The 21,616-nt window shown below is 35.6% G+C and overlaps 1 protein-coding gene across 15 annotated transcripts in view; it reads left to right on the forward strand.

The window, feature by feature from the left end:
• The window catches only part of LRCH3 (leucine rich repeats and calponin homology domain containing 3), a 125,634-nt gene that overhangs the window by 75,140 nt on the left and 28,878 nt on the right, over positions 1-21,616 (forward strand). For 6 of the 15 annotated variants that reach the window (XR_012024421.1, XR_012024420.1, XM_072812186.1 and 3 more), the window contains exons 9-15: positions 4,072-4,220; positions 6,196-6,272; positions 10,130-10,181; positions 10,573-10,722; positions 13,523-13,573; positions 15,084-15,137; positions 19,840-19,911. Coding sequence is in view for 13 of the 15 variants with exons in the window: in XM_072812186.1 (XP_072668287.1) it covers positions 4,072-4,220; positions 6,196-6,272; positions 10,130-10,181; positions 10,573-10,722; positions 13,523-13,573; positions 15,084-15,137; positions 19,840-19,911 (605 nt within the window). In the remaining 2 variants the exon portion in view is untranslated. The remainder of the gene's footprint in view (positions 1-4,071; positions 4,221-6,195; positions 6,273-10,129; positions 10,182-10,572; positions 10,723-13,522; positions 13,574-15,083; positions 15,138-19,839; positions 19,912-21,616) is intronic. The other 9 variants (XM_072812183.1, XM_072812177.1, XM_072812182.1 and 6 more) reach the window with 6 other exon arrangements.

Raw genomic sequence — 21,616 nt, forward strand, 5'->3', positions numbered from 1 at the left:
ATGGAATAAAGATTTATTTTATTTTATTTTTAAGTAATCTCTACATGCAGTTTAGGGCTGAAACTTACAACCCTGAGATCAAGAGTCAAATGCTCTACTGATTGAGCCACCCGGGCACCCCTCCAGTGCTTCTTTTAAAGACTTCCTCTTCTCACAAGATTGGAAAAAAGTTGTTTTCCAATGGAATAAATTTTAATTTCTCCGTTTTCAAGCTTGCAGATAAAATACAGTGTTTCCTTATTATTTTTGTTTTGGGAGCAAACTTCATAAAAGATAGTTTACCCGGAATAGATCTTTGCTAATCTTGATTTCATCGTGATTCTCTTTTGAAGTACTCTTCTCCTTTTCTAAGATTCTCTCTGTGGTCATTATTTGACCACTTACAGGAATTCACTGTATTTCTTGACATTTACCTTTTCATTATCTTGAATTGTATTCTTCAAGGGCATCTGAATTTAAGTTTTCTTTATTTTGGTATTTAAAAATCTGTAATTTAAATATTTTTCTTAATTGTAGTTTTTTTATAGTTCATTAACAAGCAGGGCTATTTCTGTTTGTTTGAGCTTCTTATAGGAAGCTTCCTCGTAGGAAGACTCTTGATTTTATAAATTTTTTTTTTAATTTTATTTATTTATGATAGGCACACAGTGAGAGAGAGAGAGAGAGACAGAGGCAGAGACACAGGCAGAGGGAGAAGCAGGCTCCATGCACCGGGAGCCCGACGTGGGATTCGATCCCGGGTCTCCAGGATCGCGCCCTGGGCCAAAGGCAGGCGCTAAACCGCTGCGCCACCCAGGGATCCCTTGATTTTAACATTGTATTCAATCTTGTTTAGTTTGAATTCCCAAATCCTAATTTTAGCTAGCTAGTTAGTTAGTTAGTTACTGTAGGTTCCACACCCATTGTGGAGCCCAGCGTGGGGCTTGAACTCATAACCCTGAGATCAAGACCTGATCTGAGATCAAGAGTTTGATGCTTAACCAGCAGAGCCATCCAAGTGCCCCCCAAATCCTAATGTTTAAATATTGAAGGCTAGGTATAAGGGAAGTATTTTTTTATTTTTCTACAAGTCCATCTGAGAAGAGCTTTCATCTTCTTTGTAATTCCAGCTACTTAACATACAATACTGTATTAGTTTCAGATGTACAGTGTAGTAATTCAGTATTTCCATGCATCATCCTGTGCTTTTCACAAGTACACTCCTTTAGTCCCCATCATCTATTTAACCCATCCCTCTACCCAACCTCCCCTCTGGTAACCATTAGTTTGTTCTCTATAATTAAGAGTCTTTTTCTTGATTTGTCTCTCTATTTTTCCCTTTGTTAGTTTTGTTTCTTAAATTCCACATGTGAGTGAAATCATACGGTATTTGTCTTTCTGACTTATTTTACTTAGCATTATACTCTGTAGCTCCATCCATGTCATAACAAATGGCAAGATTTCATTCTTATGGAGGAATAATATTCCATTGTGTGTGTTTATATATATATATATATATATATATATAAACATACACCGTATCTTCTTTATCCATTCATCTATCTATTGATAGATACTTGGCTGCTTCTATAATGAGGCCATTATTAATAATGCTGCTATAAACATAGGGGTGCATGTGTCCCTTTGACTCAGTGTTTTTGTATTCTTTGGGTAAATACCTAGTCGTACAACTGCAGGATCATAAGGTAGTTCTATTTTTAACTTTTTGAAGAACCAACATACTGTTTTCCACAGTGGCTGTGTCAGTTTTCATTCCTACCAGTCGTGCATGTGTGTTCCTTTTTCTCCACATCCTTGCCAACACCTGTTATTTCTTGTGTTGACTTGGAGCCATTCTGACAGGTGTGAGGTGATAGCTCATTGTAGTTTTGATAAGCATTTCCCTGATGATGAGCAATGATGAGCATCTTTTCATGTGTCTTTTGGCCATCTGGATGTCTTTTTAAGAGCTTTCTTCCTTGAATGATAATTTCATTTAAGTAGCTTGGTTTCTTTTTTTTTTTTTTTTTTTTTTCCTTTTTTATATTCTTTTGTAGTTCTGTTACTTACCATTCCATTCATATTTTAGTAGTTTTCTTTTTAATTTTGCTTACATGACATGTCTTTCCCTTTAGTTCATTTCAGACTTAAAACATTTTTGTCTTGATCTGTGCTATCCAATATGGTAGCCACTAGCCACATGTGGTTATTGAGCATTTGAAATTAGGCCTAACAATTTTTTAAAAGTTTTCTCTATTTAAGTATCTTTATACCTGACATGGGGCTCAAACTCACAACCTTGAGTTTGAGTCACATGTTCTTCCTACTGAACCAGCCAGGCGCCCTTGAAATGAGGCCTTTCTAAATTGAGATGTGCTATAATTAAAAAATACACATTGGGTTTTGAAGCCTTTACACGGGGGGGTAGGGGATATAAAATATCAGTAATATTTTATATTAATTATATGCTATAATGACACAATTTTTTATATACTAGACAAAGTAAAATATATTATTAAACTTAATGTCACCTTTTGACTTTTTTAATGTGGGTACTAGATAATTTTTAATTACTTATGTGGTTCACTTTTATGGCTTGCCTTCTATTTCTCTTGGACTATACTAGTCTATATAGGATGAAAAGATGATGTTGCTTTTTTGGGAAGTAGTCATAAAATGAACCATTTATTTAGTCACACAAATTGCAGCACATTGAAAACAATGCATTTATGTACTTGGCTTCTAATGTGGGTATAGACTTAAAACCTTTTCATCCTTTATCTGTTATAACTCTGGTAATTCAGAAATCCTTTTTATATTAATTGTAATTATGGAATTATTTAGAAATAAGTAAATCTGAGGGGTGCCTGGGTGGCTCAGTCTGTTGGTGTCCGACTCTAGACGAGCCAACTCAGGTCATGATCTCAGGGTTGTGAGATCAAGCCCTGCGTCTGACTCTGCTCTCAGCGTGGAGTCCACTTGAGATTCTCTATCTCCCTCTGCTCATTCTCTCTCTCTCTCTCTCTCATAAATAAATAAAAGCTTTAAAAAAATAAGTAATTGAAAAAAAAAAAATAAGTAATTGAAAACAGAGAAATAGACTTTTCTGAGTTCATTATTCTCAGCAACTGCAACGTTTAGGTACTCTGTAGAACATCATACAATAATGGCTGGGGTTCACTGGAGAGACCTTAGAAGGCTTAGTAGCAAGTCCACCACCACCACCACCACCACCACCACCCCTGCATATGCCACTTTAACCAGCTTTTACATATAGTTACTTTTTGAGGAACCTGGGTGGCTTAGTTGATGGAGCATTCAATTCGTGATCTCAGGGTTGTGGGTTGTGGGTTATAGCCCCATGTTGTGTAGAGATTACTTAAAAATAAAATCTTTTTATAAAAAGCCTCTTTTTAAACTTAAAATAATGAGGCAGTCCCAATCTTATGAGAATAAATAATGATGTGGCTATCTTACTCATCTGCCATTTTGAGAAGCAGAAATTCCCAAATGATCCCCTTCCATCCCCAAACTGCTACAAAATATCTATACTCCTTGACCTCTAGAAAATACATTTCTAAATAGAAAAGCATTGTTCTAATAATGGACAACAGTTACAGGAAGAGAAACAGTGATCAGTAGCTGTTTCTTTATCTCTAAGTCCACTTTCCTCCTATCCTTTCTGTTTCATTTTGATTTTGTTAGGTTTCACCTCCCAGTTCCTCGAAGAGATAGGATTAAGCCCCAAACTTTAAACATGAAGGAAAAATCTAAAAGATGTACCTTCCAATGTTTAAAAATTATTCTTGCTTTGTCTCACAAACTCAAACCGTCTTGTTTAAAACAGTAAAAAGCTATCCAAAGAAAAAAGAAATATTAGAAGTCTGTAATCTCAATTACTACCAATTACTGCATTCTTTAGTGAATTAGGACTAAGATTTTTCTGGAACCTATTTTTGTGAGTGGCCATGGACTTTAAAAGAAAGGTTTACCTAATTTACGCTTCTCAGGAAAGAATGCAACTGAATGTGTTTATTGGATATTGAATTTGAGTATTCTCTTCTGGGGTGTGTGTGTGTGTGTTGTGGACAGGGGAACATGATCTGGATCAGATTGACTACATCGACAGCTGTACCGCAGAGGAGGAAGAGGATGAGATGAGACAGCCCAAAGGCCTGGAACCAGACAGCCTCAGTTCCCAGTTTATGGCGTATATTGAACAACGCCGAATCTCTCATGAGGTAGTACACACATTTAAGCCTAAATATGTTGCTGTCCCCTAGTAAAAACAGTCCATGGTGATATAAATTTGTCATATCAGTGATTTGTTTGTTTAGGCCTGATTATTTGTTTTATAATGTCCAGTACCAATTTCATGATTGAATTTTTCAGATATATTATAAAAAATCAGACGGTAGTCTCAAGTAACATTTAGCTTTATTTTTCAAATAAAAAGATTTCAGAATTTTGAAGAAGGAATAGGAGGAGTCCTGAGAATATTCCTACGCCTTTGAAAAAAAGGAAATGAATGTAATGTTTTTCATTTAATGTTGTTCTTACTGCTTTTTTATTGTTAGTAACTGGTACATCATAGCTTGATTAGTTATTACAAGAATCAAACCAAACTACCAACTTTGGAGCAACCTACAGACTTAACCATAGAAATTTTATAATGCACTTAGTTATATGGAGCTTTTATGCTAAGTCACACAGAATATAAATTATTTGCCATTATAGTTCTTGGGTGTCTCTTATACTGAAGCATTGAGTTGCCTTAGAAAACAAATGAGCATTCAGCCCACTGTAGAATCACTGCCAATCCCCCAAGGGTCTCCAGTGGAAATTGCATTCTTCAGCATATCTAGTCAGCATAATGAAACGGCTCCGCTTCGGTGTGTGTGATGTTAATGTCTGGAGTTGGTCCCAGGCTCTGAGCAGGGGTTATTTGAGAAACACTTGGGGCCTTTTTGGAGAGTGATGTAGCTAGTCTTTTAGAAAAGAGGATAATCACTCAAGTGGGACATGTTGTGGAGCAATATTATCATTCTTTAAAAAAAAAATCCTTCAGTTTTCCTGTCCCAAGACTTTTGAACACAGTAATTTTTGTTGGTGTTCAGAAGACGCTCTTATAATTTAAAGTCGGATAAAGTTATATAAATTAAAGTTCTGCGGCCCAGAAATAGCAGTGTACCAGGTGATTAATGAAACTGTGTGATTCAGGGTATAAACATTCTTTTTAGAACAAAGGGCAACTACTTTGCAAAATATTAAAATTAGCAATGCCCATTGCTATCGTAAAGGGAGTCTTTTTTCTTTCCTTGTGGTCTTTCTCTTTGATCATTTTATGAGTAGACTGTATAGATGAGGTATTTCTACTAGTGGAAAATTATTGTATCATTTTTGTAATCCCTCATATTTGCTATTTGTAATTTTTTTTAAATTCCAGCTACACTTGTGTGGTAGTCTTGAAGATTCTGTGTCATAATCCTCTTTCTGACTTCTGTGTCATAAGGTTTTCTAAATTTTGGCATCTATAAAAATATGATGAAGCAGCATTATTTTAGATGGTTTAACAACCACCTAAAGTGTTATATTCTTGAATACAATCTAAAAATGAGTTGTTAAAATCTATTGAGATTTTAAATACTCTGCTACTATTTAATTCTGTTATAATACTTCTCATAGATAGAGATCTTATGATAAAATAGGGTATAGCTTACATTTATAGGGTATTATATTTACTTTTAAAATTAAACCAATGTCACATTTATTTAGACATGAAAATTTCATGTACCTCTTGCAATAATTTTAAATGATTTCAGTATTGTAAAACCAAGGTGTTAAGTCACCGATGTTAACATACTAGGAGAGATTTTTATTTATTTTAAAAAGCCAGAGTCACTGAAATTAGAATACTTGTTCTTTGATCAGGGTTCTAGAATTATGTCTCATTTTGTTTGATCCTCATGCCCAGACTTTAAAAGAGTCTGCTTTAGCCCTTTGCAGTAACTCACCAAAGATTTTCTAGTTCTCTGTAATTACATATTCCCTGGAGATAGACTATAAATAGTTTTACATTTGATTTTTAGAGACCTTTTTTGGATAGGTTGTTTTCTTTCCCTTCAAGAATACCCATTTTAATGATTATTTTTGGTGTTGAAATAAGTGTTGTGGATACATATGTTAAATTGATTTATTTCTGCTTTTTTGGCCCAGGGTTCACCCATAAAGCCAGTACCTCTGAGGGAGTTTCAAAAAACAGAAGACATGAGAAGATATTCACATCAAAATAGGTTTGAAAAACCTATTCTCCTCATTTGTTTCTGTCTTTAAAACTCATTAGTAAGAGCATGAAGTTCAGTGGCTTAAAACATAATATCTGTAGTTCTGTAGGATAGAAGTGTGGGCAGGCCTTCATTCTTGCCTTCATTTTCCCTTTAGGGTCTCACAAGCCAAAATCATGGTACTGGCTGGCCTAAATTCTTACTTGCAGACCATGGGGGAGAACCCATTTCCAGGCTCATCCAGGTTGTTGGCTGAATTCTATTTCATATAGTTATAGGACTGAGGTCCTTGTTACTTTGCTGGCTAGAAACTGGGACTCTTTTTTCACTTCTGGGGTTTGCCCACATTCCTTGGTTCATGGCTCCCTCCATCTTCGAGTCAGCAGTGGCAAGCCATTTTAAATCTCTTCTCACATTTTCAGTCTCTCTGTTTTCCTTTTCTGTCACATCCCACAAACTCTCTTGCCTTCCTCTTCTGTTTTTTACCCCAGTTTTTTTTTTACCCCAGTTTTATTGAGAAATAATTGACATAAGTCACTGTATAAATTTAAGGCATACAGCATGATGATTTGATTTATATATAATGAAATGATCGCCACAATAGATTTAATTAACAGCCATCATCTCAATATAAATACAATAAAAAAAATTATTTTTCTCCCTCTGATGAGAATTCTTAGGGTTCACCCTCTTAACAACTTTCTCATATATCACACAGCAGTGCTAACTATAGTCATCCTGTACATTACATTCCTAGTACTTATTTATCCTACTGCTGGAAATTTGTAGCTTTGACCACCTCCTTCCAGTTGCCCTCCCACCACCCTCTTTTGCTTTTAAGGGTTCCCATGATTATATTAGGCCACTTGAATAATTTTCCCATTTTAAGGTCAACTGGTTAGTAACTTTAATTTCATCTGCAAAGGCCTTTTTGACACATAACATATTTACTGAAATAACACCAGGAGATAGAGATCATAGGGGCCAAAAATCTGCCTCTCTAATCTAAACCCAGCATTTCTGTTTTTGTTACTTTTTAGAAATTCTTGTTCTGCCAGCGCTGAGGGAATCTTCCCTTATCAGAGCCTATGCTTCCAGATCTAGTCATTTTCCATTTATATTCACAGTCACCACTATTAAGTGACACACCCTGGATTCAAACTCAATTATGACTAATTCTAAAGTCCATGACTTTACCCGCTACACAGTGTTGCTTCTCCAGACTACTCGAGGTACCGGACTCACTTGTATCTCATTCTTTATTGGTTATATCCCAGCCAGAAATCTTACCCTACCAACCCATGCTTCTCTTCTCTTGAAAATTTTTGACTAAGAATATACTGACTAGGAGTGCTAATCAGATAAAGGTGGGAAGGATTAGTAAAAAATTTAAGGAAATATTTTTTTCCAGCTTCAGTATTATTTTAAACCTTGTCTTGGGGGAATTACTAAGCAATTTATTCTGTACCTTTAAAAAAATTATAATTTATTCTCTTAAAACTTTTTAGCGGGTGGTAGTTTAATTATTTTAGTAAAAGTAAGAAATATGGCTATACTCTTGAAGTCACATAAACCAGAGTTTTTTAAAACTTACCTTTTGATGCCTGGAAATTTAAAAAAAAGAATGTCATATATACTTCACAAAGATGTGGAACCAATATAAGAAAAGAAACTTGGAAAGAAAGAAAACAAGAGTGTGGCTTAAGTTTTGCTTTTTTACATATTACATTTTTTTTTTAATTTAGGGAAATATAAGGTACGCTAATGTTTCTCAGTAGGTTGTAGCACCAGTCTTCAGTGGATATTTGGAACATATTTATTTCATGTGGGAATTGGTTGCCAAAATGACTACAAGTGTTACTGGCAGGCATTGAGGCCAAACTACCTGTAGTTTGTGCAGGGCAGTCTTGTACAATAAAAAAAAATTTATCTAAAAAAAAATTATCTGAAATGCTATGCCATTCCTATTGAGAAACCTATTCATAGATGAAGAGGCCGTAGATGAAGTAGCATGGTGGCACCAAGGAGCAGCCAAGCTGTGATGGGCACACATTAGCCTCTGGTGATTGGCATGAGGGAGCTGTCCATTCACAGATGGCTTCTTCACTGCTACTGTCTTTTTTTTTTTCCACTGCTACTTTCATTCTCTTACATGCTTCACTCTTTGCCGCCATCTTTAACTGTTCACAGCTTAGTTTTTGCCATTGCAGGTAATTGTTTTCTCTGTGTGTGCCCATATGCTTTTAAGTCTCCATGCTCTTTACTTTCTCCTTCCTACACTCTGCTGCTATATAGTAAGGAAGTGTGGTATAGTAGAAGCCACTAATCTCCAAGTCAGGGGGCTTAAATTCTAATCCAGGCTCTACCCCTAGTAGACATCACTGAACCTCTGAAGGCCTTAGTTTTCTTTCTTATAAAGTTAGTAACATGAACTCCATGATTTCTGAAGTACCTCCAGTTCTCAGAAACTGCACACCTAAAAGATGAGAGAGCAGACTGCCACGGAGTCAGATAAGAATTCACACCAGATAGATGAGGATTACTGGCTGCATCACCTTGAGAAAATTACTTAACTTCCATGCCTGAACTTTTCAACTGTAGAATGAGGATTATAATAGCTGTTACTCCTAAGATTACACAAGGAGTAAGATAGTTAAGAAACACTGTGTATACGTAAGATAGTTAAGAAACACTGTGTATACTATACTTCATGGGAAATATGTAGTATATGGTAGGAGCTCAAAGATTGTTCGTCTCTATGTGCCTCTGAAAATGTCCAAAAAATGACACAAATCATAATTGATAAATGCAAAAGAAGTATTGATTACACACGGACATTAGAGGAAAAGTCCCAATTTTAAAGAAAAAGAAGATTCTAAAAAAGGCCTTTTCTAAGATCTCCATAGGTTGGAATCTTAATAGAAAAGGATTGAAGTGAGAAATTAATATATGGTAACTGAAGAGATCTTGCTAGAGAAAAGATTCCATAGTGAGTATGTTTCTTAAATGGGGTGAGAGTCCTGAAAGCCAGGTGAAGAATTTGTTATTCTTATTACTTGGTAATAAGAAACTGCTGGAGCTTTGGGGGATTTGTTTTTATTTCCCTAGTAACACATTGATTTAATGCATTTAAATCAACCTGACAAGAGAGTAATCATAATTTAAAATTTCAGGTCCTAAATGTCACAACATCACTGCTCCCAACATTGTTTAGACACAAATGAGTAACAGAGACTTGAAACACTAAATCTAATTCAGGAAAAAGATAAATACCAAATTTTAAAATTTAGTACTGATAAAACTGAGAAACAGTTTTTACTGTTTTTTTTTTAAGCATCAAATCAGATTCCATCTTTTTCTTAAAAATAAAATTAACAGAATTTTTGCTCTTTGTATTAAAATTGCTACATCAGTTGAAAATGGGAGTAGAAGTGCTTTACAAGAATGGTTGTCAGATTTTGCCATATCCCAGATTTCTGTTGATAAAATGACTTTGTATATAAAATATATCTTGTTTCAATCATGCTAATAAATAAGATAATAATTATGTATGTATTATAAAGAAATGATACTGTTTGAAAAGTGACCTCAAATATCTGTCTGGTCAGCACTGGCTATCTAGCTTGATCAGTGGTACCATCGTGTGAAATGGGAGTTGGAGACAGCAGGTATTCCAGGAGCTTAATTTAATTGAATGACTTAGACTCAGGTTTCCAAAATACAGTCAGTGTTTCATTGCTGACTAGACAGTCTGTCTATTGATTTATAGAAAGTTACATTAACAATAAAATCTTACTTTCTTTTTATATATCTGCCTATCTTATCAAATAATTTTTTTCTGTCTTTTTTTTCCTTTTTTGGATCAGGGTTCCAGTTGAGCCATCTTCTCTCATGTCACTATCACCAACTCACAATCAGGTAAAAAAGAATTTTTACAGTTTTAGCTTTATTTTTTTAAACTAAGATGATTTTCTATTTTTATAATACTTAGATTACCAATAATTGCCAGATATCTGTAAACTTCACTACCTGTCTCCTCCACGATACAGTTAATATAACATGTGCACCTAATACTTAACTAACAGTGGTTTTAAACACCAGACAGAAAATAAATCTTTACTGATCTGATAGCTCTATAGCACATATAAGAATACCGTGAAAAAGAATAACAGTAAAGACATTTTAAAAAATTGCTAGGTGACTACAGAGTTGAAATTGCTTGGGTCTGCAGTAGTTTCCTGAATTGATTAGGAATATTGGTAAGTTGACCTTTATCCCCACTTGCATGTGCAAAATATTTTTGTTCCAGTTGTCACATACAGATGTGGAATTTCATCGGAGAAGAGAACAATTAGTAGAGCGAACTCGGAGAGAGGCCCAACTGGCTGCCCTACAGTATGAGGAGGAGAAAATAAGGACCAAGCAGATTCAGAGAGATGCTGTCCTGGACTTTGTCAAGGTGAAATTTTTGCCAAATTTCATTGAAATTCCTAAAATGTTTTAGAAGTAAGTGCTTATTTGTTTTGTGGAGGCTTTCAGTGTTTGTCTTAATCATAAAATGTCTCCTTTCTTTTTTCTCACTGTAGGGAATCTTGAGTAAATAGTATAACTGTCCCCTACTTGTGATTAGCTGAATTGTCCTCCTCTAGGTAGACTGAGAAGTGATCATCTTGTTCTTGGGACAGTAGTTTCTTCCTCTTAATTAGCAATCTGTCTTCAAACATCTCACTTTACTGTCCAGCTCCATTTTCTCAATCTTTAGTACATTAATAAAGATCAGTAAGACCATGAAAGTGCCACGTAAACCTCAAAGTACCATGCACATGTAAACTATTGTTATCCAAGCCTGTTTCTAACTTCCTCATTCTGTCAAGCACCAGAATTTTGCAAGGTTAACAGGCTTAATACTTAGAGTCATCTTTGATTCATGTCTTCCTCTTCTCTCCACACCTATTCAGGTAACAACCTCTGTTAATACTTCTTCTTTTTGCTTGTATTTTGCTTATATTTTGCTTGTATTTTGCTTCTTTTTGCTTTTATCACTTCAAGTCTTATTTGTTTGGAAATCACCTTGGATTTTTCTCTTCACAACTAAATATTTCTATTTTTATTATTATTATTATGTATTTATTTATTTTAAAGATCTTATTTATTTATTCATGAGAGACACAGAGAGAGGCAGAGGGAGAAGCAGGCTCCATGCAGGGAGCCTGATGTGGGACCCGATCCCATGACTCCAAGATCACACCCTGGACCAAAGGCAAGCACTAAAGCTGTGAGCCACCCAGGGATCCCCAGTATTTCTATTTTTATTTGTTTGATGTCTATCCCTCCCATTTATCTGTAAACCCCATAAAGACAGGGAGTATGTCTGTTTTGTTTATTCACTGCTACATTCCTAGATCGTAGCAGGTCTTAGCTCATAGTAAAGCTTGATAAATATTTGTTAAAGGATTGAATGAATTGATAGATCCCTTCTTGTCCTCTAAAGCTTTCTCTCTTATATTTCATAATTCTAGTCAAAGACAATCTTCTTTAAGTAACATAAATGTGATAAAATTCTCTCTTTTTTTTTTTCCAAGTATATCTAGCCCATGATGATGATCTCTTATGGCTTAGAGAGGGTGGCAGTTTGTCCAGGTTAAATACACAAATAGTTACTAGCAGAACACAGTTCTGCTCAAGACAAGCTGAACAGAAAGTAGAAATAAGGCTGGCAAAAAAAAAAAAAATTTTTCTTTAAAAAGAAGGCTGGCTCCAAACCCTAATCTGCAACCACGAGCTATATTGACTATCAGTAAATAATGATGGCTAACACATACTGAATCCTAAGGGCTGTTTTGTACATTCTACATTAATTAATTCATTTAGTTTGCCTTCTATAGATGCCTCATAGCTAGTAAGAAGTAATTACATTGGAGATGGTCTTGATTAAATGCTAAATTAGAGTTTGATCTTGAATCTATTAGGTAGAAGAGAACAATTAGAAGTTCTAAAGCAGGAGAAAAAAAGTGAAAGATAATTCCAAAATACTAATCTACTTGTGTTAAAATGTTAGAAAGATAAGGATAATGAAATAGAGAGTAACTGCAGTAATTAGACTAAGGTACAAAATGAAGGCATAGAACCAGGTGATCTCTGAGGTTTCTAAGGAGAGGCAGTGTTACACAGTGATAAGAGCTTAGGATCAGAATTTGAATCCAGCTTAGCTCTTCATTATGTGCTCAACTTTGGGAAAATTACTGAATCATTCTGTGCCTTTTATTTCCTCATAGGTGTAATATTTAACTTTTAAATATTAACTCAGAATTATTATGGGTGCATCTAGTACTTTTACTAGTGTGGTGAGTGCCATCCTCCTTACCACAATAGATTTTATAAATTAGTGATTTGAAGAGAAGCATCATTGTGTTTTATATATAGATGTTGTGAATGTTGAGTACATCTTTGAAGATAAGTGAAAAAAAGATCCCAAAGCAAGATTTTGAGGCTAAAAGTACAGTTTGAATAGGAGGCTAGCCTTGTGGAAAGAATATAGGATTCTAAGTTAGACAATGGAGATGTAAATCTCAGTTATGCAGATTTACTTTGTGACCTTGCATGTATCATATAACCTCTCTGTCCTTAATTCTTTTGTCTTTAAATAAATATGATTATGATGTTTGTGTATCTCCAAGAATAAGAAGAATTATTTAAGATAATGTGTTTAAGAATACATTGTAAAACACTTACTGTAGAGATGGTATAATATTATTATTTGACATAATAACAGAAATTAGCAAATTGGGGAAAAGAACCAGTTAGTATGGAAATTTGAGGATTTGTTTTTGAGCATGTTGAACACAAGGTGAAAGTGGGTTTCCAAATAGAGAGTTTCCACAGGCAGTTGAAAATGCAAACCTGAAAATTGGGTGATAGGAGAGAGCTAAAGGTGCCAGTATTAGACAAAAAACGAGCCTCGTTGAGAGACAGTAGTGAGAGATCACTATTCTGATTATGAGTGTGTTTGTGTGTGTGTACATATAAAAACCATACTTTTTATATTTGATTTATAGATGCTTATAGACCTTTGTTTATTGCTCTCCTCATTTAAATTGTATGCTGTTTAAGGGAAAGGGCAGCATCTTCTAGCCAGTAAATCTAGAAAAGTGCTGCTACACGAGAGATACAGAAATTAATGTGGATGATTATCTGGTATCATTTCCACTGTTCCAGATTCTAACCAGCTTCCCTTTTTCGGGGGGTTTGGGGGTGTATAGCAAAAAGCATCACAAAGTCCACAAAAACAACAACCCCCCTTAGATGGCGAGGTAAGTCTATATAATCACTTTTTCTTTGGAATTTTTTATTGTTGCAATGGAAATGAAATGTTTGCATGTGACTATCATGTTTTCGGTGATGAAAATATTGCCATTTTCCTTTTCCCTCACAAAATTCTACTTATTTGAGAGAAGATGACATAGGCAAGGGAGTTTATCCAAGTCTACAGATCAGGAGTTCTTTAATCTATACTAATTCATCAGGAGATTATTTATTCCTTTACCCTATCCCCACCAGCAGTATCATCTCCCTCATCCATTTCAAAGCATAGTGTGTAGTGAGAGGGAGTCCTGAGAGCCGTATGTGACAGGGGTAAATGGTATTGGTATTGAACTAAAAGATAACTACATATATTTTAGCTCCACGGCTCACTTCCTGAATATGTTATTGGCTTTACAGTGTACACAGTAGTTTTGTAATATTAAGTAGTACATTTTCATTACAAGTAAAAATGTAAAATTAATTGCTTAAGTTTTTTTAAATGCACCTGTTTTGATCTGTTAAAGTGAAATGTACTAAATATTTTTATTATAGTTGGCCTTTTTATTAAAAGCCATTTTTCTTTATCTTTGCCTTCTCAGTTTTTCAGTTTATGATCATTGCGTCCTTAAAAATGCATAAGGGTATTTTTTATGTGGATTTTAAATCTGCTTTCTGTAAAGTAAATTACTTGAAAACCTAACACACGGGGCTTTACAAGCATCAAGTTTCAGCACAGAGGTTTTAAAGCACGAGTGTTTCCAGAATAGTGGTAAAATGCATTGTTTGAAATGTTTTAAATTATCCATTATAAATTTTTTTTTCTTTATCTGAGTGGACATATAGTCACTACTTATCTCAGAATTTATGCATTGTATAGTACCAGAAAGAGTAACTCAGCTTTTTTAGTTGTCTCTTCTTACTGTGGTAATAATAAAGGTACATACCTTTCACAGACAAAGTCAATACTGTCTCCTTTTTTTTTACCCCCAAAATTCCTTCTTAATGAACATGCTGGAGTAAATTCATTATTTAAAAATTAAAACTTCTCGGGAAAATAAGGTGTACAGTTTTTAAGTTTCCAATTGTATTCTTATTTTGTCTGAGAAAGGTAACGAAGAGATGCAATGACTAGAACTCATGACTCTTGGGTTTATTGTTTCTAATTTGTCACTGACTCATTAAATAACCACAAATCCTTTATTATTGCTACTTCTGTATTTCAGCTCTCTCTCTATTCTTTGTGAATAAAAATAATCCCTATTCCCTCCTTGCTTTAGTCAGTTTTTAAGCAATAGGATCATATTTGAAGTTGTTTAAGCTCTTTAGAAGAAAATCATGACTCAGAATCAACTTATTACCTCTTATGATCCATGAATTCAAAATGATTGTGAATACAATCCCATATGTTAGCATCTTCAGTATGTCTTAATATACCTCTTTGCTTGTGTATTTGTGAAATATGTCACATGTGTGCATCATTTGTTTTTGACATTGCTCCATTTCTCTCCACCTCTCCAGTGTCCCTTCCCATCCAGAAGGTCTCAGCACACTGATGATAGTGCCTTGTTAGTGGTAAGAGCCTTGCACGAAATGGAGCTATATATTGCTGTGTCTTGAGATTGGAGAATAGTTAATATACTTTTCATTCAAAAATTATCTAAATACCATAAAACATGATAAGCATCATTACTAAATGCTTTACAAATAGCTGGAACAATTTCCTTATGTTACTGTTCATTATTTACCCAATGTCCCAGCGGTCTGCAGCTATAATTCAAATACCTTTGTTAGTGTTTCCAAAAGTAAAACATTCACATAGCGATCCACATTGGCTTTGTATGTGGGTTAGGAGGAGAGGGCATAATATATTTGTTTTGTAAATGTCATTTCTAATTCCAAGTGCATTTACTGTATTAATCATTAATTGGCTCGTTAGTCACCTGTGTGTTAAATGAATTTCCTTAGTCCATGACACTAATTATACAACTGTATATTTGCCATTCTATTTTATTATCTATTTTAAGCTACTGCAAATCCCGAACTTTTAAAAAATACTTACATCTCAAGATTATCCCTCCATGCCCATTTTTTAAACCCTGGGAAACATTAACTTGGAATGTTACCTACTGATCATTTTTAACACTAGTTTACTTTTTATTATCTTTCATCAGCTGACAATGAGTATAACATAGGAGCTGTAGTGAAAATCTTAGTTTTGTCAGTCTTGCAAGAGAACTCTAACATTTACAGCTTTTCCTATCATGTTTTATGATATTTTTTATAGTATGTTGAAAACTCGTAGTTCAAAAGTCTAGTGTGTGTAGCAATTCCTGTCTTACGTGCTGGTAACTGCTGCATGGACTGCATACTTCAGCATGAGAGTCTTCTTAACGTAGACTTCCATTGTCAGTGTTTCTGTGTGTTCTGCAGTTGTCACTTCCTTAGAGATGGATAAAGAACATTTTAACTGGGCAGTCTCATAAATAAAACCACCACCCTCTGGAGTTGTACTAGAAATTAATTGGCATGGGAAGCAAATAAATTAATGCTGAAAGATACTGAGAGCCTGTGATGATCCAGATACTACCAGAATGATCTCATTTACTCCTCACAGCAATCTTAACAGTTAAAGTTAAACATATCACCATTTTACAAATGATTACTGAGGCACAGTATGTTTTGTCCAGAATGCAATTTGTCCGAGGTCACGTAGCTTAAGTAAGTACAAGATTAGGTTCAAATCTAGATCTGGCTGATTTGAGTATACCTGCCTTAGACACCATGGTGTATTGCCTCTCATAATTGAAAACAACTTAGGAGACTAAAGATGAGATTTAATAACACATATAGTAAGTGATAGAAGCCTGCATGCCCACACTTCTTTGTCAAGGAAAAAAATGGAATTTGGAAAAACAACAAAATCCCCTCAGTGTGAAATCTGAAATGGCTTTTAGCCATTTTCAAAACACATGCACTTGCATTTTATCAGTATTCATGTTTGACCTAAATGAGATGGCCTTGAAAAGCAAGGACCATGTCTCACATATTTCTGTATGCCAAATAGTGTCCAACACTGTGCCAAAAGAGTCTGTTTTAAATCATATCTCTGATTTTTCTCAAGACTACTCTCTGATGTCTTCATATGATAGAATAAAGTACTAACTTTTTTTTTGAGAGAGAGAGAGAGAGAGAGAGTGTGGGAGGGACAGGAGAGAGTGAGAGAATCTTAAATAGACTCTACACCTAGCACAGAGCCCAACAAGGGTCTCGACTCAGGGCTTAATCTCATGACCCTGAGATCATGACCTGAGCTGAAACCAGGAGTTGGACACTTAAGCAACTGTACCACCAAGGTGCCCCAAGTCCTAACTTCTTAACATGGCATGAAGAAACTCCTTAGAATAAAATCCAAACTTCTTAATATAGCCTACAAGTTCCTGCACACTCTGTCTCAAATCCCTGGGCTCATGCTATACCAGCATTTTTTCAGCTCTTCAAATAAGGCAAGCCCATTTGCACCTCACAACCTTTTGCAAATGTGGTTTCCATCAGCATGAAATGCATCTCCCTCCCTGCATATACCCCTTGGTTAATTCCTCCTCATCTATCAGGTATCAGCCTAAATGTCACACCTTTAAAATGGCCTTTCTGCAGCCCACAACCCCCAAATCAAATTTGTCTCCATTTTTTTTTCTCATCCTAGTACTTTTAGGTGGGCATTTATTATTTTACATCGCTTCCCTATTAGACTATAAGCTGTAAGGCACAGGGTTATTCTCTGTTGCAATTACCTGTGTATACTCAGGGATTCATTATTTACCCAATTATCCCTGGGATGTATTAAGTACTCAATAAATATTTCCTGAATGAACACATATATGCTATGTATGTAATAATCTCTCATTAAATAGTTTCTTGATGAAAAGGTCTGACGATACGGCAAGGTATAAATATTGGATTTCATTTAAAGACTTTGAAGTATAGGATTTGAAATAAGTATTAGTAGTGTTTAATATCTTTGACATTAACATTCTCGTAGGGCTGCCCTTCAGGTGTCTGTTGCTTTCTTCTATATCCCATTGCATCTGTGTCTCATCTCTAGAAACTAGAGTATCTAGGCTCATTTCACTTCCTCTTCCTTCCACTCCTTTTTTCCTCCCTTGACAATGTAGTGGTTTTCAGCCTTGTTACTTTTGAGATTGACAGTAATTCCAGAACATTTGATTGTAAAGAGGCCCAGGAAAACTGAAGAGGTGAAGCATACACAGTGTATGACTGTTGTCACAGTCTTATTCTTTGGTACATTTCCTTTTTCACTTTTTTCTGCCTTAAATTAGATTAGGTTTCCCACCCCACCCCCCATAAAAAGAAACATTGCTATCAACTCTTTAAATAATATATAATAAAATAATAATCTATTTTATTGCTCATCTACACACCTTTGTCTGAATACCCACATATTAAGTTTAAGTTCATTTACTCTATGATTCACATAGTTGTGATGCTAGTTTACATTTCTCAATGTTATTTAACTTCTAAAAGCTTTAATATATTTAAGCCTTTGGCATTTTGTTGTTTTCATACATACAGTCTTATCCAGTGCCCTTTGTAAAAGTCCTGTCTTCTCTGCTTTCTGCTCTTTACCAAATTAAGTAATTGTCACATTATGAGCATTTTTTTTTTAAGATTTTATTTATTTATTCTTGAGAGACAGCGAGAGGCAGAGACAGGTAGAGGGAGAAGCAGGCTCCCTGAGGGGAGCCCAATGCAGGACTCGATCCTGGAACTCTGGGATCACGCCCTGGGCCAAAGGCAGATGCTCAACTAGTGAGCCACCCGGGTTTCCCACGTTTTGATCAGTTGTATCTGTAATCAAAATTCTGTACAATACATTCGACTAATAAGACTGTCTTCTTAATTATATACCTCTAATTTACCTAATAGGTATAGCAAATATTTCTACTTGTATGTAGGTTGGTGGAAAGATAAAGGATTCAAAGAAAAGGAAAATCCTATTCACCCTCTTATAGGTCATTTGGACACAGAGGCAGAAATGAAATGGTGGTTCATCCTTAAGGCAAGACAAAGAAGCCTCATGTCTGTTTTCTCATCTCAGAGGTGTTACATTGAATTATAATAAGTCTAATTTGACTTACTATTGAAAAAATACTGTTCTTATGCCATTTCTGCTCAGTTAAAATGAACTCTTTGGCTGGATTTGTTTCCCCATCATAGGAAGAGCATAGGACTTACTACTAGTTCAGTTTCTAAAGTGATTATGCTCAAAAATGTTGATGTTCTCAGTTTTAGTTCTGCATAAAATCACCTTTAATAAATGCCTGCAAAAAAAAAAAAATAATAATAATAAATGCCTGCTTAGGGTTTTTTTGGGTGTCACGTGATAATTTATGAAAATATTTTCCTTTGTAGTCCTTAACTAGCTGGGTATTTCACCACTGTTGATGTCATCTACGATGTCATGAGGGTGACAGCGATCAACACTGTGCAGCTCAGAGCCTGGGCAGTCCCCAGGATCTCTTTAATGGTTCCGGAGAGTTCTGTAGCTAAAGATCAGTGCCACATCAGTCAGGCAGTGTTGACAATCTCACCAAAAGTGGTATCCACTCTGCTTTATATTGTTCTGCTTATTTCTGTCTCCTGGTAGTTCCTTGAGGGCTCTGAGAATCAGGGCAGAGGCAGAAGGTACCCATCTGAGCCCATCTGTCCTGAAAAATCAGTTGGTCAGTTGCTCTGTAATCCTCAGACCCTTCCAGTCACTGGTTTCTTTGGCATATTCATCACCAACCTTTTTTGGAGGCAGACCCAGAGGGCTGCTCTTGGGGGCCAGGGCAGACATGGCACTGACTTCCCCAGCAGTGCACCTCAGCTATACGACTTTGATGTCCTTGGGGTCGAACTTAGGTGGCATGGTGGAGGCAGCTGGCGTCAGATGAACCCAGATTTAAGACAACCAAAAAGAGTTGCGCCTTGGCCTCCTCCAATCCGACAGCTAAAAGCCCTTTCATTTCCTGATTAATGTGCTGTGAACTATTAAAATAGTTTAAACTATACAGGTGGGAAAACTGTTTTATAAGTTATGGGTTTTTTTTCCCCCAAGTATTCTTTGTGCCCTATCGGTATTTTAGTAAACCTTTTAAGTTTGTCCATGACCTTTCCTTTTCTAATTTCATTGACCCGATCTGCCCTGCCTGCCTGACATTTTGCTAACATAAATGCTGCCATCTGTTTCTTCTCTTTCTCTTTTAAAATGTAGTCGCTGTCAGGGTTGAATCAAGTGGGCTGCGCTGGTACCCTGCCTCATTCTTCTGCCTTCATGCCTATTAAGGTATCTCTTGTTTACTGCATTAGGAACTTTGGGGGAAGGGCTGTGCATGGGAAGTCTTAAATTTTCTAATAGATCAGTCCAGGGACAATGTAAAATCTAGGAGTGCATGAAATATCTGTAAGCTTATTTTTTAAAAAAATGTTTGTGAGTTTAACATTAATTTTGCTTGAAATTTTTGAAAGATTTACCATGCCAGAAACACACAGCCCGTGTTCAAATTCTTTATATAGAGATTGTTTAAAATGTCATTCTAATTTTCCTATCAAAGGTTATTTTTTTTTTTGTCATGAGTCATTTTACTTTGGCTGATAAATTAACTCTGTTGTCTAATGTGCATGCAAAATAATTTCAGTCCCAGTCCTCAAAAGTGTCACTGCAAAACCTTCTTACAATAGAGGTCAATAAAAAAAAAAAAAAAAAAAAAAAAAAACAATAGAGGTCAATAAACTATGGCCGCTAGGCCACCTGTTTTTGTAAATAGTTTTATTGGCACAGCCACCCCCATTTGTTCATTTATGGTCTGTGGCTGCTTTCAGGCTTACTAGTAGAGTTGGAATATGGCCTGCAAGCCTAAATAAAGACCTTGTGAGGGGTAGTGAAAGGGGAGGTGGGTGGGAGGAGTGACTGGGTGACAGGCACTGAGGGGGGCACTTTACGTGATGAGCACTGGGTGTTACATGTTGGCAAATCAAACTCCAATAAAAAAATATATACAAAAAAAAAAAAAAGACCTTGTGGTATTTTATATTTTGAAGGCCTCTAGGAATGGTAATTCCATACTCGCTATTATAAGATATATAAGAAATTATTAGTAATCTTCACTGTTAAAAGGTTCTCCCCTCATCTTACTTAGATCTATCCCCCTGTGGTGTACACTTATTTCTTCTTTTCTTTCTGCTGTAGAGATTTTCTAGTTATTTAACAGTCTTTCTGTAAGAATTTTTATATTTGAAAAACTATTACAATGTTGCCTTTGTCTTCTCACTATATAAATTCTGGCCATTTTATATGCTTTTCTTAGTCTGTTAATCCTTTTGAGCTTTCTCAAGTTTTCTGCCTTCTTTTGGCTCTACAGTCCCCAACCAGAAGCACATCCTTCATTAGAGCCCATCTGGTGCTGAGCATGAAATTGGGTTTTTCACGTCATACTCTGAGCATTAGATTGGCTTTTCTCATTTTGCTCGGTATCCACCATAATTCTCAGATGTTTCCTTCATACTCCTCAATGATTATTAATTCCCACATCTTGTATCTTTTGTTTTTCTAAATACTTAATTTTGCTTTTTGAACATTTACTTCTCTGATTTACTAGAATACTTTCAAATTCTTTTATCATGTCCTTCTAAATGCTGACCCCAACTTTTTTTTTTTTTTTAATTTATTTATGATAGTCACACAGAGAGAGAGAGAGAGAGAGAGGCAGAGACACAGGCAGAGGGAGAAGCAGGCTCCATGCAGGGAGCCCGATGTGGGACTCGATCCCGGGTCTCCAGGATCGCGCCCTGGGCCAAAGGCAGGCGCTAAACCGCTGCGCCACCCAGGGATCCCTGACCCCAACTTTTAACATATGTAAACCTGATAAACCTTTTCTCTAGTTGTTACTGAAGATGCTACACATACCTGGATGACTTCTGAAAAAACTTTATAATAATTCTCTTCTATGTTAACCCTTTGCTAGCCTTTTTCAGCTAGGATCCTTATTTGA

The sequence above is a fragment of the Canis lupus genome, chromosome 35 (genome assembly GCF_048164855.1).
Source record: "Canis lupus baileyi chromosome 35, mCanLup2.hap1, whole genome shotgun sequence".
In the NCBI taxonomy this organism is placed as follows: Eukaryota; Metazoa; Chordata; class Mammalia; order Carnivora; family Canidae; genus Canis; species Canis lupus.